This window comes from Rhipicephalus sanguineus, chromosome 11, assembly GCF_013339695.2.
Source record: "Rhipicephalus sanguineus isolate Rsan-2018 chromosome 11, BIME_Rsan_1.4, whole genome shotgun sequence".
Lineage (NCBI taxonomy): Eukaryota > Metazoa > Arthropoda > Arachnida > Ixodida > Ixodidae > Rhipicephalus > Rhipicephalus sanguineus.
In genome coordinates, this window is record NC_051186.1 from 121118503 (window position 1) to 121137590 (window position 19088).

The 19088-nt window shown below is 45.0% G+C and overlaps 1 protein-coding gene across 3 annotated transcripts in view; it reads right to left on the bottom strand.

The window, feature by feature from the left end:
- Window positions 1–3985: 3985 nt before the first annotated feature.
- LOC119375588 (transcriptional repressor protein YY1) overlaps window positions 3986–19088 on the bottom strand; it is a 42110-nt gene continuing 27007 nt past the window's right edge. For 2 of the 3 annotated variants that reach the window (XM_037645803.2, XM_037645804.2), the window contains exons 6-8: window positions 16539–16708; window positions 16025–16111; window positions 3986–7499 (exon numbers count right to left, since the gene is read on the bottom strand). In XM_037645803.2, coding sequence (XP_037501731.1) covers window positions 7430–7499; window positions 16025–16111; window positions 16539–16708 — 327 coding nt within the window. In that variant the 3' untranslated portion in view covers window positions 3986–7429. The remainder of the gene's footprint in view (window positions 7500–16024; window positions 16112–16538; window positions 16709–19088) is intronic. The other variant, XM_037645805.2, reaches the window with a different exon arrangement.

Sequence of the window (19088 nt, forward strand, 5' to 3'; positions counted from 1 at the left end):
ATGAGTTCAATGTTACGTCAAGGCGATGTTGAGCACGAACATATAATAATCTGGGTGTGACTGGAATATAACGAAAATTCTGCTCAGTAAAACAGCGAAATTCAGTTTGAATTATAGTGATGGAAATTATTAGGAGCCATCTTGAACATGTCGTAAAGGGTTATAGAGAAACATTGCTATACCAAATTAATGCTCCGTTTTTCTCATGAGTGTCCTAACGAGCCGTTTTAGGCTGTTTTCCATAGGCACTCAATTGTTTATTGTCTTACGTTAACAGACGAGTTGACGATATTAATGGTGATAGCGATTAAAAGTGCAGTCTGTATCGTGTTTCTGTACTTATTCTCTTACAGCCTTTGCGTTTTACTTAGATGTTTTTGTTTTGCTTTTTTAGGCCTTCATAATTTTTTTCTTTTACTAATCACCAGGCAATCAGAGCTATAAGTGGCAACAGTGTGAATAGCGGCTGTTGCCTGGGACGCTTCGTGCAACTACATTATACGGCTGAGAGGTTTCTGGGCAGCACATGTTCTCTTGTACAAGAAAAATTGTTAAAAAATTTCACGTTACTGAGCGCGTGGCTAATGAACTCTTTACGCTAGCAGATAAGTAGAATATGAAAAGTCATTGCAGTTTTACGTCCTCCACATATGCATGATGCATTACAAAAGATGTCGCAGCCAGCGGTGTTGCGGCTGTACACCTGTCCGGTGATCCAGAGTTGCGTAAACAGGAGCACGTTTACGGACAAGTTACTACGGCACACAGGTCTTCGGGCGATCGTTCGAAGGCTTCTCATTGAAGTTCTTGTAATTAGATCGCAACCCACTAGCTGGTCGGTAAGCATAGCAGCGGCTCCCATCCTTTACTAAAACGACAAGCAAAAACAGCTGACACTGCAGTGTATGGAGAGCTCTCATGTTAAGCAGCTAAAGCAACCCAAACCAGCCGAGTCAGGATGACACAGATATACTTAGAGCAAGAAATGCAAAACCTTTGAGATACTATACTCGACGACAACTTATCTTGACATTGGAGCGAAGGGTACGGAGGCGGGGCTTCCGCACATTCGTGTTGCTCCGCAAGTAGTACGGCAGCTTACGGCTGATTTCGGTTTTGCTCGCTCGCATCGTTAACGCGTTTAGAAAACATATTCACGAAAAATGTGAAGGGAATGTGAACGGGAGAGACATTTCGATTGTTCGGAGTACATTTTAGTGTCATATTACGAGTACATTTTTCTTGGAGAACTAAACGGTGCGTTTGCGGCCGCACACTGACCCACTACGTCACGGACGCCATGTTTACCTTGGAAAACGGGCATGCTGAAAAGGTGGTGCTGTCTAAGAAATGGAAAGAAAAGGAAGGCATTCTTGCGAGGTGAACAATAACTGTATTTTACCTACGACTTCCCGCAACTGTTTCAGTCTCATAATAAATAAAGCAACATTTATTTCAGGAAGAAAAACGAGAAAATTATCAGTAAACGTAAGTACTATTTCTTGGCGCGGTAGCAGGCATGCATTTCGGTTCTGTAGCTTCCACAGTGCTGTCAAGGAAAGTTGTCGCCGAGTATAACAGACATTTTCAAGCAAATATTTTTGCGCACACACGTGTGCACACATATAGATCTATATAAACAAGTTTGCGAATGTATCATGTATCTAAGATACATTTGGAAAGTATCGTACTATCGGATACAGAAATAGTATCTTGTATCTGCATCACAAATACTTGGTGCCCAAGTATCTTGTGTCGTATCGCGATACAATGTCAAAGTATCTTTGCCCAGCCCTGGCGGTAGAACACCTGCTTGCCAAACAGAAAGGCCTGAGTTCGATTCCCACTCGAACCCAAGGTTTTTATTACTCATTTTATTTGCATCTTTCTCCATTTTTCGGTCACGGACAAGATGATGATTTTACGCTCACAACCAAGGACGCCGGAATTTCTGCGAAACGAGCTCTAAAGCTATCGTGTTAAAATGTTGCCGTGCCGCTGCGCACAATCCTGAAAAAGAAGAAAAAAACATTACGGCAGCTTCGCATTAGTGTGGTCAAGCCTGAAACAGCGGAGCTGGGTGGCTTTCCTTGTTTCTCGTTAATTTTTTCTTTCTTTCTGTTTAATATATCTATTCCTTTTTCTCTCTATTTCTTTCTCTTTCTCGCTCTTTATATCTTTATTCACCTTCTCTTGCTCTTTCCACTTCTTTTTCTTTATTTCTCTGTCTTGTTCTGTTCTTTTCTTTCTCGCGTCCGTTTCTTTCTCTCTTTCCAACTTTCTATGACCTTATTCCCTTTATTTCTCTGTACTTTTTTTCTATCGCTTTCTTTCTCTATTTTCTCTTTCTATCTCTCTCTTGCACGAGTTTCACGTGCTCCACTTCACCGAGCAGAGTTTTCGTTTAACGCTCGCCCATGCTGCACTCGGTAGAGGGGCTTGCCCAATTACTGTGGCGCATACCCACCTGTGGAGTTTTGCACGACGACCTCCTTGTACTCCGTTTCTCCCTTTGTCCACGTTTTTCGCGCAGTTTTTACAGAATGCATTACCAACTCGCCCAACAGTCTGCTCTTGTACGATAGCTTAAACAGCTTAGCTGTTAGGAGCGATGCCTCAAGACTTTATTGTAGTGCTAAAATGCGTATCATCGCGGTGGAAAGACAGCAAGGCATCGTTTCACCCCTTCCGGAAAGCAGACGACGGGTGACGGAGAACGTTGTTCATGTATTATCGTCGCTTGGTCAGAGGTGGGCCGATCTCGGAGGCAGTGAGAAACCAGTTCAGGTGCAGAAAGCTTGCAATGCCTTGTCCATTAGCACCAAATGTTGACACAGCGTGTCCGCCACATTTAGAAAGTTGCTTCATTTTAACCTGGAGGCATTGCAATGCAAAACCATATTACGTGCAGAATGAACGAAAGAATGGAAATTTAAGGGCTCGTTTATTTAATTTTTTTTGTTAGACACAACATTAATAACAACCAACAGGCAATCAAGCCAAGGGAAGTATAGGGGACTTTATTTCTAGTAATTATGATATAAATGTGAAAATATTAAGGTGGACGTGAAAGACAACTTGCCGCCGGCAGGGGCGGAACCTGCAACCTTCAGATAACGCGTTCGATGCTCTACCAATTGAGCTACGGCGGTGGTCGTCCTCCCGTACACTTTATCGGATATCTGTGCAATTAAACATGGGAGTGTTAGTCAGCGCCGTCCATAGCCATGGCGGCGAGTGCGAAATACGTGATGCACTCCTCCTTCTAGGCCTTGCTGTCCTCAATCCCTATACATGGTAGCATATAGGCGCCTTCGTATACGCCGGCACAATTCTCTGTTCTTCATGAAAGAGCTCTCTCTCTCTCTCTCTTTCCAAACTTTATTGTTCGAGTTGGGCGCACAATCTTATCGGAAGATTCTAAAATAATCGGGAATGTTCCTGGAGATTCGGGCGCGGTTTGCGCAAGGCAGTGGGTACATGTGTAACGGACCGCTTAGATAAAAATAGAGAAAGAAGTGCGCGTGGAAATATACAGTCGATACTCACACGGATGTAACGAACTGTCGGTTATAACAAAGTAAGTGAATATTTGTGTTGCCATGTAGTGTACTTAGGATATACCTCTATAAGGAATTTTCGTATATAACGAAGCTATGATAGAATAAAAGCAGGACACCAACCATGAAATTTCATGGTCAGTGTCCTGCTTTTATTCTATCATGTTACTTCCCGACCAGACGGGCTTCCGTCAAAGCCTCGACTTCATAACGAAGCTATCTTCGTTTCAGCTATGAGACTTCGTTGTAATGGGGTTTGACTGTATTAAGAATTGTAAAACAAGTGGAAAAAATATTCTGAATAGCACATTTATAAGAACAGCTGATAGAAGTCAGATGAAGTGTTCTCTTTCCTGTCGGTACAGTGTGTACTAACAGCGAGCAAGCACCTTATTAAGAACTAAGGCACCACACAAGCACTACAGTCACAATAGAAAGTCCCTTTTTATTATTCTCATTACTTATTGTTGCACAAAGCAATCTGTACAGAAACAGACAAACGTGCCTCTTCACACACACCAAACCAAAGAAAGTGTCTGAACGCGCCGAACGAGAGAATAGCACAGCATCAAAACACCCTGCTAACGAGCAGTGTGCAGTCAGTACAAACAGACAAGGAAATCGAAGGGAAACAAAAAGTGTGTGATGAGCTTTTCTATGACTACACGCGCATGCTATGTACATATATCCAATAATACACTTTCTTTTATTTCCTCAAGCTCAATACAAAGGCCGTCGTATCTGAATTTCCCGCAATATACACCACTTCATCGACGAAAAACAATTTGCTACGTGAAAAAAGAAAAATACATAGGCAAGAAGAGAGAGAGACCCAGCACTGAACACAAAACAATGTATTTACATGACAGCTGTCGCAAAGCGTGCCTCCCCCAATCACACTCTTCTGCCTCAGCCTAAACGTGCACTGGATAGAGTAGCTACTTGCTGAATATGGTCAAGCTTCAAATGTTGAAGAGAAAGCCTTGTGCAGTTGTAGGGGACAGCATCCTACTGGGCTGCAATTCCTTCGGCTGAATACCATGTTGGTTTTACCATTCGCCACTCGCTGATGGCTGGTCATGTTAATAAAGTCGATGGACCACCACTCTGACCAGTAGGGTATTAGCATCAAGAACGGCACTGCTACAAAATGGCAGCCCTGGGTGCATTTTGCAAGAATTTCTAGCACCTTTCCTTCAGGATAACCAATCGAAACACTGTACGATTCATTAGTTCACTGCAAGTCTAACAGCAAGTCTCGAAGCAAGGCCTTCAGTCAAAAACTTACTTGAACGCTAGTACTTCACATATAAAGACAAGTGTGACAGACTGCCGTTTATTAACAAATACATTAGAGAAACGATGTGCACCCAATTTCGTACTCAACATACACTTCTGGTAACATTGCAACAATTTTGTTAGCTGCCAACACCGGTCAAGTTAACTATCCTAAGCAAGGGCTACAGTGTCTTCTAGCTTCTTCAACAAATCGCACTGATGTGCACCGGGGTGCCCAGGCACTGTGATGATTGGACGAAACGGTGCACTAGGTTGTCATAGTGCATATCAGTGCAATTTGTCAAATATGCCACGAGAAACAGTGCACCATTTCATGAAAACAAACTTCAATTTGACTCGCTAGGTACAAGTTGGTCATTAAAGTGGACAAAACATTTGCGCAATACACGTCTGCAAGGCAACATATTTTTCAGGTCATTTCGTTGAGAAATTCCAGTGCTGAGGCCTCAGATGCGAAACACAAACCACCAAAGGTTCTTCTACGATAATCGAGTACTAGATCCCCCGAAGCACAACAAAGACCCTTGTAAGCACAAACAGAAGCAAAAACAAGAACACGTATTCAGCAAAAAACTAGCGATGTCGCATTACACCACCTATATAGATAGACACCGTCAATGCCCATTCAGGAATTTGTATCGCGATTCTGTACACACTCCTCCTGCGGACGAAGCCGTCTGAAAATATTTCATTCTCTGCTACAAAAGTCGACAATGCCGGCGACGATGCAAACCCGACTCGCCGACCGCGCGTGGAGAGCCATCTTGGACGATTCAACACGCACGTCTCGATTCACAAAGCTTTCTAGAGCAACCACACGCAGGCTCAATATACACCTTGACGCGACAACGTTGACTGTACCGTGCATCCGAACGCCGTAGCCCTCTTGGCAAAGACCGCAGCCGGTGCGACCCTCGTCGCTGCAGGTGTCGGTGACAATGTCGAGTAAGGTGCGTGCCATGATTTCTCAAAATAAACGAGGTTGGGGATGAGGGAAGTCTGATAATCGACTACAGGAATAACAAAGGAAAGAGGTGTCTCAAACGACTGTCTTACGCCTAGAGAAGAAAAATAATAAACGTCGCCGTCCCCTACAATGGACGGCGAGCAAAATGGCAAAGCGGGCAGGAGTACTGCAACCTACTGGTGTCAAGGATCATGGGTACTATGTACAGTGAGATGTGCTAAATATGAACGACGACTGGTGCGTGTGCCCACACACGCCAGGAAGCAGCACACTTTCGATATTCACATGGAAAAAAAAAACATGTGCACGTAGCGGGCACATGCCAATGCGCGAGAGAAAGGCGAGCAGCAAACACGTCGCAGAAACCACGTCTTTCACATGTAGTGCTGCGGCGAAGCAGACTTTAAAACTTCCCAAGCAACATCTCGGAGCATTAAAGAAATTGCTCTCTTAAACCTGTGCCAGCAGCTCTTGCTAGCTAGAATGCTGTGCCGTGACCAAACAGCGTAGCTTGCACACATGACGACATAAATTGCGTTTTTTTCCTTGTATCGACATCTTGGCTCAAACTTCTTGTGATGCACATTGATGCTGACAACATCCACATAAAGCAGCAACAGATGCAACCCAATGTTGGAAAAGCTCCGACACTGTTTTCTTGGCAATGGCTTGCATGGTTTCTACAAGTCGGACCATTTTTCAGTGTGCACGCATGAAGTGTTTCCGAACATAATAGCGGCGCTAAGCCCAGTTCAACGAGAAAATGATGCCCGAATGAAAGAAAACAAGGCACCACAGAATTGCCGTATACTTATTCAAGCTGCAAATGAATATCTGCGTTCCTGGATTCTTATTCAAGCTACACAAAACATGGTCTTCCTCCTGAAGCAGCATGCATGTCGTGCATCTGTTCCCAGCACGCACGTGACTGCGACACCACTAGAACAGCCAACTCAGCAGCTGCACAATGATTGAAGTGACGTGACACCAGCCGCAAACGTAAAAAAATAATGATAATCAGGATGTTACATAATCAGTACAGCCTTTTATGTCTACCAACAGCTTGGCGCAGATTCCCCCAAGCATACATCCTACTGTATTCTGGAAGATAATGACGTATGTCTACCTGCTGCTGTTCAGGGTAAAGCAGCATAAACAAGGTAACGAGGAAATACACCAGCTTAAAACAAAACAAAAATAAAGGCTGACTGATGAAAGATGACACCCTGCTCCATGAAACCAGCAAAAATGTGTGAACTAACACTCGTTCCACACAAATCGCACTCTTGCACACACTTCAAAAGCAGTCAAAAGGAATCCCATTCAAATATGAACAAAACAAATGACAAAAAAATGAACAAGACAACTGGCAACATCTGACTTGACAATAATCACAGGAGGCGTGAGCACATGCAGCGGCACCAAGTTGGGTTCTTCTTTTTTTTTTTTTTTTAATTTGGAACGGCTGCAACTACACTATCCACGGTGGCTCTGTGCTGCTTTGCTGCCCGCCTTCCTTGTAAAAACAAAGTGAACAAAATAAAAAATGAACATGATGTTCCTGTTTTCTCTTGTCTGTGTACACGTGTTTTGTTTTTTGTTTTTAATCCTGGTCAAAGGTGAACGTGACCTTCTGCGACTCAACATCCGACAGCCTCTGTCCCGTGCCGTTTCTGCAAAATAAAAAGAGGGAATAGAAAATAAAATAAAGAAAATGAAGTGAGCGGGAAGGGGGAAAGAAGCAGGTGGCAAATAAGGTGAACAGAAAGAGAGAATAAAAACACTCGGTTCAGTTGGTTCTACACAAAATTTAAGGTACGCATGCGCTGTACAGGTGCCTCTGATTCGAAATTTATATGTGAAACTTCTCCAAGAGGCCTCGAAATACGATCGCATCCTTTGGCTAAAAAAGGACAGACTGCATAACAGGCTGAAGGGTTTCAAACGTCGTACTAAAATTATTAAGCAGTCTTTTATGAAAAACAGTGCAATTTCAATCAAAGGCAACTGCATCCAGAGCAAATAAATGTAAAGGAAACAAAAAACTAATCTTAGTAAAGCAGGGCACCTCCTTTCTTGAATCTAAGGATGTGTATCTCGCATATCGACGGCAACGTACGTTGGCAGCATCACAGTCAAAAAAGAATAATAAGAGCTTTTTTTTTTTTGTAAGCAACCAGCACCGGCGAAAACGTGTTGCTTGTAAACAAAGCCTCCTAAACGAGCAGCACACATTGCGTACCACACTTGAATGCACAAGTGCTTACGAATTCCCACAACCCCACAGCTGGATGTAGCTTAACATGCTGACACTCAGACTAAGGCAGGAAAAAACAAGAGGAGCTGTTTTCCTAGCACAATCACACAAACACACTCGGCACATACGTTTGGTAGCAAGTGTGTCACATGACATTTCGTAGATGGGCAGTGACAGCTACCACTAGGAACTATACTAAGCATTTGCTACACGCTTGACAATTTAACGAGTATGGTCGAGCCTGCTCGTGACGGCTTAACCGTTCCAACACGGAATAAACTGTACCAGCTGAAACTAAATATGCCAGCAGAATGGAAGCCAGCACTTAAAAGGCACATAAACAAACCATACGTGCTCATACCTGCCAAGTTTGGAGAAACGGAATCCGGAAGATCTACTCAACGGGGGGGGGGGGGGGGGGTACTGCGATAGCAATTATATGGACACTGTCAGCGGGATTTTGCGGTTGCCACTGATCTGTACAGGGTCCAAACCGATAACATCGCTTACGCATTGTCTGTTTCACGTGCGAGTAAATGCACACTAGCGCTAGGGGCGAACGCGGTTGAAGCAGAGATGAAACGACCCGGCCGTCACCGTCGCGCGAAGGGCACATGCGATAACATCGCTCCGCGTGCGAGGCCTGTCGTCGCTTGATTACCAGTTATTTCATCGGGCAAGGGACCATAAGGGGCGCCGTTGAGACGGGGACGGTCGCAAGCACTGGCGAACACGCTATCTCGACAGACATCGGTAACGGCTACTTTAAGTGGAGAGCCCAGCACTTAAAAGTGCTGGGCTCTCCACCTAAAGCAGTAGTAATCGACACAAAATTTTGAAGGCAAGATAACTTGTGGGATAGATTTGTGTGTACACAAACGCATCATCTACGAAATATTAACGGCTGATATAACCTATAACACATTTAGGATGTGGCCAGACAACTTTGCTCATGTGGCCAGACAAAGCACTGGACGCGCAGGGCAAAACTGGATTTCCGGGAGATTTTCCTATGACCCGTACAACCGGGAGAAACGTTCAAAATCCGGGAGTCTCCCGGGTAATCCGGGAGACTTGGCAGGTATGCGTGCTCAGAGTGGCCGGCAGGTGCCTCTGACCTGTATGTGTGATGTCTGGTAGTAGTTACTGGTTTCTAGATACAATGGCCAGGTGAAAAAGAAGTGTGGTAGCACAAGTTTGCCTAAAAGACCATGAGTATCTTATACTTTACCTACACAGGCAGCCTTAACTATGACTCACTTAGCACTACACACTAACTGTGCTGAGCCCTAAGCAAGCTGTAACACAGCTGGCAAGATGACCGCAAGGCCTATAACCTGTCCCTGCATACAAACCGGACCCTTCAACGAGAAATGAGGGAAACTTGAAAGAAAAGCAATTTCCGCATATTGTGAAGCCACCTTCCTTGCATTAGCGTGAAGCAGTGCCGTGAAGCCACCTTGCACCACAAAGTTCGCATACAGTATAACCCACAACCCAACTGCAGCTCTGAATTCTCTGCATATTTTGTGTGGCTTCTACACAAGACAATACAGTAACTACAATTGAGTTCAAATGCGATTAAGGATGCCTGAGTAACAAGGGTGTTAGGCAACCAGTAAACTACAAGGTGTTCATCGAAGACAATATACTCAAAGTTCATAAAATGAAACGTCACCACCGTCAGGTCTGTCCCATCGAACTAAGAGCCGGATTTGCGTCCCTTTGCATAAATTTTCAAGAACCGAACAGGCGCTGGGTCGTTACAAGCAGGCCTGACTATACTAGTTTGAACAGTAGTACTAGTCAGCTATCTTCCCATTTGTCTGTTATAATAACCGCATACACACAAAATAACAGCATATAAAACAAGCTTTCCTGCACAGTTCCGTTCATTCAACCTCAAGTGACTTCCAAGTTCCACAATTTTACAACTGCAGACCGCAACCACATCTCACACTATAAGTGCCAGAGCTTTGAGCATGCCCAAGTGACACAAGTCACATGACATGCATTGCACCCCGTATCATAAGGGTGTTGCTCTAAACCAGCACTTGCATAACGAAACGACAGTACATGCAGCTCACGGGCTGATTGCAGCAACCATCGAGTTTCCAAGGTACTTCAAAAGAATAAAGGCTCGCATGACAAGGCAAACCAGCAAGCTGAACCACAGGTATTGGTTCAAATCCTCTCAGTAGTCCCAGCTGTTCATTCAGGTTCATACGGTAATGTAGTGTAATCTTCACTTAAAGGCCAACTCCGGCAGAGGTCTGTGGATCTGGATGAAATTCACCGGGTACGTCCCTTGCACACTTTTATTATTTATGCAAAATCACAGACTTCAGCAATGTGCAGATGGCTTATAAACGAAATTTATTGAACACCTCGAACCGCTCACTTAACCTTTGGCCAAATGGCGTGTGATGTCAGCCAGGGCACAGCGATGATAGCGACAGAAGTGCCAGTACAGGTGTTCGGGAATGCAGCGTACAAACTACTGTAGCGTCAAGAAGGCCAGGATCACATGTCTTTGGCAGCATCTCACTGGTTGATGTCCTTGGCGTTTAAACGTTTTAGGGTCGGCAACTTTGGAATTACCCTGGCACCGAAAATTTACACCATCAGTGAAGCAGAATCCATTTGTTTACGCTATGTGCTTGCCTGGTTTATCTCTCCACTGTCAGATGGCACCACCTGTCCAGGCCATGGTAATCAGGTAAAACACTAAGAAGTTTGTGGACAGTAGCATTCAACGTCTTGACGACAGGATTAATAAAATATAATGCAAGCAAAGTACGAGCCACCTTTCACATGATGTGATGCTTAATGTACATGGATAGACCTGGTATACGTCAAGGAAAGAAAGATCTTTTTCAACCAGAGACATGGCACGAATGTTGCGACCAGGTCACGTTTCTGCTCAGTGTCTCCTCTTGATGACTTTTGTCATCCGCCTCCATGCTGGCCAGGCTGACATGCCATGCACGACTTTCGATCTGTGCCCCTTATATACATCACGCGAGGACAGCACTGTTCGGTTGTTTCGGTTTTATTTTTGCACCTTTTTGTGTATCTAGTACTACTTTTGAATTTGCTGAGCTTTTCTACTATCGGGTGCAGGACAGGCGCGGGTAAGATAGTTGCCAGAGTTGGCCTTCAATGCCGTAACCACGGATCCCATCGTGCCAAGAGAATATCGAGAGGTGATGTAGTACCAAATCAAAATTATGTCTTCAGTCTCCCCATGCAACTGCGACGATTTGATTGTCAAAGCACGGAGTTCAAGTGGTGAAGCTTACACAAGCGCAGATGCGTTTAGCAGTTCTCTCTTTTGCGGCCTTTCCAATAGTTGCTCTCATGTAGTACCTGCAGGAAACTCGACGGATGCAAATTAATGTGGGCAGAGTGTTTTCACGATAAGGGCGGAAACGAGTGAACTGCGATTGTTCGGAGAATGACAGTCAGAAAAACAGGCCACAGTACACAGGAATGTTCTTTCTGAAGAGTATCAAGACACGACGTAACCTTATTTACACCTGATCCTATTCCGTGAAACTATTTTTCCCGCACTTCAGAAAATATATTGTGAGAGAAAGCAACGTAGCTCATGGCAAGTTCAGCGCAGCGCATTTCTCAAAACAGGCAGCAGTGTTTTAGCACCCTAGCACCATACATCCAAGGTCCAAGTGCCCGTTCAATTCACTAAGATTGCGCTCAACATTTCGCGTGATGACACAGAGAGAGGAAACTAGCGCACTAGTGGTACATTTGGCGGGTAGCCTTTGAGCGCACTAGAATGACCCAGATCTTGCTCATCAAAATCAAGCATTTCTAAAACGATTGCTTAGTTCTCTCAGAGCGCTCAGACGTACACTCGACCTGGTAGTGCTAATGAGATGTGACAGAATTGTAACCACACACATCTGTTGCTGTCTAAGTGTCCACTGCTGTCCGCAATACCGGATAAGGGCCTTTGTTCTGCCACATTTTGCTTCCTACAGCAGCACTAACCCGTTTGGTTTCACTTGCCCTTTCCGAATACTCGCGCGAGAGGCTGCACAATCGGCCTGGGCCTGCTTTATCTGTCTTAAAGCTACAGCAGGCTTCACATTGTTGTGATTCAAGTTGCAAGGCAGTAGGAACCAGCCGCATGTATGGTCAAAATGATTGCACCCAGACTACATTCAAGGTCCTGAGCTTAAAGGGGCCCTGCAACACATTTTGAAGTAATCATCAAATGGCTTCAGTAAAACAGCTTATTGCCTCACGAATCGATCGCCACAAAATTTTTTAGAATCCATCAAGTACGAGTGGGCTTACAGGGATTTGCCGCACGCTTTAAGCGCTTTCTCTCTCCTTTCGTAGCAGCAAGCTTACTTAAAGCTAAGCGGGGAGGTGGATGACAAGGGGGCAAGATGGGTCCCTTCGTTAGCGCGCGACATGACCTTGAGCACTTTTTTTTTTTCTTCAAACACACGGCTCACTTTCAGTGCGATCGCGAGCGCGCGCGTCGGCACGTGGCGACATCCCGCGACAGCCACGGTAACTATAAAGCTCACAATGCTCAAATCAGCCAATGGATGTGGCCTTTGGGTTAACGGCATCATTTGTCGAGAGAAGAGGGAACGACTTCTAGCCAACTTTGAGAATTAATTGGAAATTTCAGGCCGCGTGCTGCGCTATAATGTTTGGCTCACGTGTTCTCAGGAGCCTCGACTACAGATTGGCAGCATTTCCTGAGCACGCAGAAAAAATGTTGCAGGGCCCCTTTCACTCCATTCCTATGCACTGTGGCTGAAGAGACAGGTCGTGTGAAAAGCAAGACACAGACGTCAGGTTGGGGAAAGTGAAAGACAGAACAACAGTGGCTATCAAAGGCAAAGAGAGGGCTGGTGGGACATCATCATCATCATCATCACTGATAGTCTCCCTGGGATCCGCTACCAGCCAGGGAAGAGAGCGAGACAGCAGGAAGGAAACGAGGAGAGAGGGAAAGAGCAGGGAGAGAGAGAGAGACAGTCAGCCCAGTACTCTGCCAGCAGCAAGCCAAACACGCGGACAATGTCTGCTAAAAGTTAGCAAACAAGCTAATCGCAAACTGCGTTTTGTTTTTTACTGCCGATTTTGTTTTACTGTATGTTAATAAATTACAGGCAACACGTTTCTGCACAGCGCACTGCCCAGTAGGAACGAATTTCGTACGTTGGCAAAACTGGCTATGGACTGCAGAACACCTCCGAGAGCGCTGACTGCACAACTAGAACCAACAGTTTGCTGCTGGTTGCAGCAATTTGCCCGAGATTGCGGCACATATTTAATGAGCCGTGAATCGGCCCGTCTGATTTCTTCCGTTGCGTTCTGATGGGATAAAAAAGTGAATGCTGCCAAAGCGGTATGTAATTTCTCATTGCAGTTTTCAGAGCGAGTTGGTGGCTTTTCCAAACAAACAAAACTTGAGAAACTTGCATAGAGAGATGACATACTGTGTGCCGAGAACGAGGGAAAAAAAACGATGGTAACTATAATCGGATACAACTTCACGGGATAGCGGCATTCCCGCCTTAAAGGCGGATGCACACAAGCCTGCAGCAATTAGTGCGCGCTCTAGACTGGCATCACGAGCCAGCCAGTCAGTGACCCCGCTGTCAGAGAACACTGCCGAGTACTTGAGCAGGACTATTTCTTTAGTTGTGAAGGCAATTGGTTGCCGTGCTTTGAACATCTTGGCGGGGCCTCTCCTGTCTTAAGTTGTATCCGACTACAGTAACCAATGAAGGCATGCACTAGACAAAGTTGCCCAAAAAAGCAACGTCAGCCGGGTTTGTCCTTGTAATGCTTTTGCCACCATTCGATAAAAGCAATGCACAATGAAGCCAGCAGGCAGGCCAGTTGCCTGCTCCTAAGTTCACGTAATATGTGATGCATGTGGTTAAATGGATATTTTGCATCTACACCTTTAGCTGTGAATGGCACTAGCTAGCATTTTCAACGCTAACCTTGATGCATGCACAAACAAATAAACAGCCTGCAGGATGGCCGTTGCTATTGGTAAATCATACAGCACTGCAGACGTAAGGCACAAGATGCAGATTCAGCTCCAATGTTGAATAACTTGTGCTCTCGTCGACTTTCATTTTGAATTTCTGAAAATTATTGATACGCCTCAATTACACAGTCAACTTCCCTTATCCCTTCTCTGGCTTCACAACCTTGTTTCATTCATATGGCTGTAAGCTGACAAAAAACGTCAAGCTCATCAGGCTCTGCTATTCTTACGGGACATTGTCACACCTCTAACGCACAGGCTTCAAGGAATCTGCTAGTCATAACACAGCACAAAGTGCATCATAACTCTGCCGAAATGTGGCTGAAGCAAGGTGCACATCCGCGCCGGTTGCAAACTCAGAAACTTGTACGCAGAACGAAGCAAGAGTCACGCAACATGCAGGAAATGCTGCTGAGCTACATCGTTTCGGAAGCACAAAACAGAGAAACACGCATTTATGTTTTGAGCACGTTCTAAAATTTAGGATGTCAAGGTTCATCAGGTTCATCAAGTGTTCCGCGCTCCAGGTTCATCAGGGATCCTCAAAAGGGCAGCAGTGCCATTGCCGTCACAGAGCTTCTTACAGTCACTTAGAGGGACGAGTTACGACTTTGAATTGGTGTCTTAATTGGAGAATCAGGGCACCTCGAGGTGTAGCTGGCCGAATTTGTTAAAACCGAGTCTTTAATTTTGATTTTACAGTTTCACACTTAAAAACAACAATCCGATTACAAAGCATGTTTGGTAGGAAGACTAATGACTAATTTTTATAATGTAGGCCTCTTTATTTAACATGCACCTGTGCATTTCCACATTTCAGCACCATTGAAATGCAGCTGTCATGGCCAGGATGAACCCATGACCTCGAATTCGGCAGCGCAATGCCAAAGCAACTTATAAGGCTGTTCTTCCTGAATTATCGGAAGGCTTTGTCATAGCGTTACTTTAATCATTACCGATACTGGATGCCATGAAAACGCTTGGAACAGTTTACCAGGTTCTTGAAAGCTTTAGTAGAATGGCTCAATCAGTTATTTTGATTGTGTAACAGCACTGCAGAGAACAGGCCACCTACTCCAATCCTTATTCACCTGTGTTACCTGGTCACAGCCATGAAAGCAAGAAATAAACAGTAGGCTGAGTCGCCTCTAGTTTTCGCTTCAAGCTGAGTGAAGAAATGCTTTAAAAGTAATTTGCCGCTACTCTGGAGCTCTGTTCGCAAAGCCTAGAGACACAGAGCCACAGTGAAGTATTGTGCCGATTTCCACTCAGCATATGGCAGCATTGCACAGTTGGTCCAATACTAAATGCTACAGCCCCATAAGTCGACAAACTTTCCCACATCTGTACCATCTCACTAGGCCTAGCAATGTCAAGGCAAAACAACTGAGCTCCGTAAAAACAATTACAATACACCAACTACATTTTGTCCTTAGTGCATAATAATAGTAAGTAATGGCTGGCTTTATCATTTATTTGTTGCTTTCACCACAAACAGAAAGCTACATGGCTGAATCAGGGTTAAGGATCAAATCGGGATCACTCAATGGGGGATACAAATTGATGCTATGACTCTTGGACCTCCTCAGGTGTTTCTCTAATTATAACATGGAAGAATAATAAATTTTGATTGTGATTCTGAAAATTTCAATGCAACTGGCAGCCTGTGCTACATATGCAATGCTCTTACGTAACCACTGTAACTGGCCGAACCCATCCCCGCAAACCACACACATTCGCATTCGAGGCAGCTAGTATCGCCAATAGTAAGACGTTAAAACACTACGCAAAAACGCTCAAATATGAAAAAATGTTCTACTAAAACAATAGCACTCATGCTGGGATGTAGAAAGAGTCGCGTGAAACGTGAACAGTAATGGCGGGTCACTTACATATCATCAGGAAAGACGAGGTCTGCGCTCAACTGTGCATCGTCAGTTTCAATCGAAGTTTTCCATTTTCTTCGCTTGCTCGTCGCACTAGCATATGTAAGTAAACATTAATGAAAGACGTGTTACGGGAGTACTGAGACCTTTTTTTTTTTAAAAGATCGTTTCATCCACTCGAAAAATAAAACTCTCTTCCTCAAAGCTGCGAACACGTCTGAGTTAGTTACACTAAGACAAGCTCAAGAGTTTCATATCCCCACATTCCAAGGTTTAGAGAAACACAGATTGATGGTGGCGCTAGATTTTCCCTCTATGTGACACTAAGAAACTCTCACGGTCCTTGAATTCCTGGTACCGTTCAACAGCGATACTCAGCTCAGCGCACTCCTGCACGTTATCCAACTCTGATTTCAGATCACAACAAGTGTTTTGCCACAGGTAGGGTACAGACGGATACTGCAGGCGATGAGAAAGGATGAAAAGCTTAAGGTTCGATGCGTTTTGGCCGGACACTCACTTGGCTTTGGCGTGGGTGAGGATGTGTGACTTGAGGTTTGTGGACTGCGCAAACTTCTTGTTGCAGCCGTCGAAGGGGCAGACGTACGGCCGGTCGCCCGTGTGTATGCGCACGTGCGTCCGCAGGTTAAAGTCCAAAGAGAACCGCTTGCCACATCCTTCGAATGTGCACTGCAGGGAGGGAGAAGAGACAAAGGCAACGTTCAGAGGTGATAAAACTGTTCTCTGTGGTACTAACAGTCAAGACGTTGTGGTGTCGTCACTCCCGGCGCACACGTACTGTACATTCTCTCTACAGCTGTGCAAACAGGAAAATTTAGGGTGCGAAGCAAATTCAAATATTAAAGTTTGAGTGTGAATCGAATGGAATACGCAGTAAGACTGCAACTTGGACGAGCTGGTGTCGGATCATATTGCAATGTAAAAGCACACAGCAAAACGAGCAGACTGATAGGAGAAGAAACAATGCACGCAACAAGCACTCAAAATTGATCAAGAAACAAAAAAAAACATTTTTAAGAGCAGTGTCCCCCCTTAAACTGATATGGCGGACAAGGGTGTGCTACCTTCAGGTCAGGAGCTCCTCATCTACTGCGTGGATTTCCCTCACCTACTCTACGGCTGTTGTTGCCACTGGCGTCAGTTCCAGTAGGAGAGGTCACGTGTTTTCCACGCACGGCTTTTGCAGACGCCAGACAAGTGCGTGCTATTGCAAACCTGGCCAAATAACGCTTTTGTGTTAAAATGTAGTACAAAAGATGGCCAAAAGGAAAACAATTCCTTCCGGACGGCAACCCATAGACCTGGCGGCAGCATGCTGTCCAGTGCATGAAAACAAAACTATGCTGCTAGCTGTCACCGTAGTGACGCAGGTGACATACGTGCAGTATTGCTACGAGCCTGGATAACTTGATATTTCGCCATTTTTAGGGTGATACTCATAAATTTTATATTGCAGGCTCATTTCGTGGCACCAAGACATAATTCGGAAAGCACGTTTCGCAAAACAAGTCAATCGAGTATGAAACCGAAACCACGTTTGCGGCAGTGGCAACAGTCGACAGCCAGTGGCAGATATAGTGACATCACCATCACAAAATGGCAACGGAAGAGCTAGTCCGCAAAGGCTTATATCGTGCTCAACTACGCTCTGTTTGTGTGAAATTTGTTTCCAGCAAAGTAAAAATGGTGACGCGCCCCCTTCATTATAGAAGCTCATATCCAAGGAAAGTTATTTCGCATGCTGAGGACAGCTACGCCGTGTCTATTCTTTGTGCCCGAAAATTCTGCGTGTCCCTGAGTGCTGCAAACAAAGGAAGGAAATCTTCAGCTGCATGTTGAGCAGGATAAGTTTCTACGGGCTGAAAATTAGAATATAGTAAAAACCCGCGTATAGCTCAGACCCGCATATATTTCGAGGTGTATTTTGGGGATAGCAAACGTGATAAAAAGTTTTCACCCGAATATAGCCCAGCAAAAACAGAAACTGAATACATTTATTTACACACTTATTCATCGTCGTCTGACGCACTTTTTTCCTGTACTCCCTTGTCAGAGATGCCCTCCTATGGCAACTCTTCAGTGCTTATAAGGGCATTTGAAATCAAGCACTTCTTGACTTCTTCAAGCACTTCCTACCCCCCCCCCCCCTTCTGGATCTACCACTGAGATATGGCTTCAATGGAAAGTTTTCCATAAGAGCACAGCATCTACAAAGGTATGAGCCGTCAGCTGATCCCCTCCAAAGACACTGCCGCACACGGGACCACACCCGGTGGTACAAAGTACGCACTTCCTGTCGGACTCACGCCCCCCATCCCCAACCCTCCGGCTCCTATCTCCATGTGCCCATCGCGAAGGAGATGGTCGGGTCATTTCATCTCTGCTTGAGCCCCGTTCGTCAACAGTGCTCGCGCTTTCATTGGACTTGACATATGAAAGATCATTGCGAAGGCGAAAAATTCGCCTGGAGTATCTATATAATTGCTATCGAAAACAAAAAAAAGCAGAATAGCTGCGGGATAAGATCGCGTGAAAGTACGACAAGAGGCTGAATTACAGCACATCCGATTATGGTGGCCACGTTTCTGCTTTCCGACATCGCGTGCCAAATCGAGCAAGTGGGACCCGTGCCGGTGTCGCGAATTTCGGTTGCTGCTATACATTGGCCCCGAAGAGTCTTGTAATTCGGCTTTGCAGCAAAACATCCACATAAGCAGTGTTGCTGCTGGTAATTGCCAGCTGCAGCGCTAAAAAATATTGGTCGACTGCCTTAAACTTCTTTCAGCAGTGCCCTCCAGCGAAAAAAAGAAAGAAAAAATAAGCTTTCACTTGCTGTAAATGCGCTTGAGAGTTACACTCGCTCTCGCCTGGAAATTTATTCTAGTCTTCACGGAGTCCTGAATGGCATCTTTGAAGCTCGGCATCAGAGCGAGTGAGCTTTCCGATAACCGGCAACAAGCGTCGTCATTTTTCTCGACGATCGCGATCGCTTGCAAGATAACGCAAAGCAAGCTCGTTGCATCTACTGCTGCTGCCTCTACAACTATTC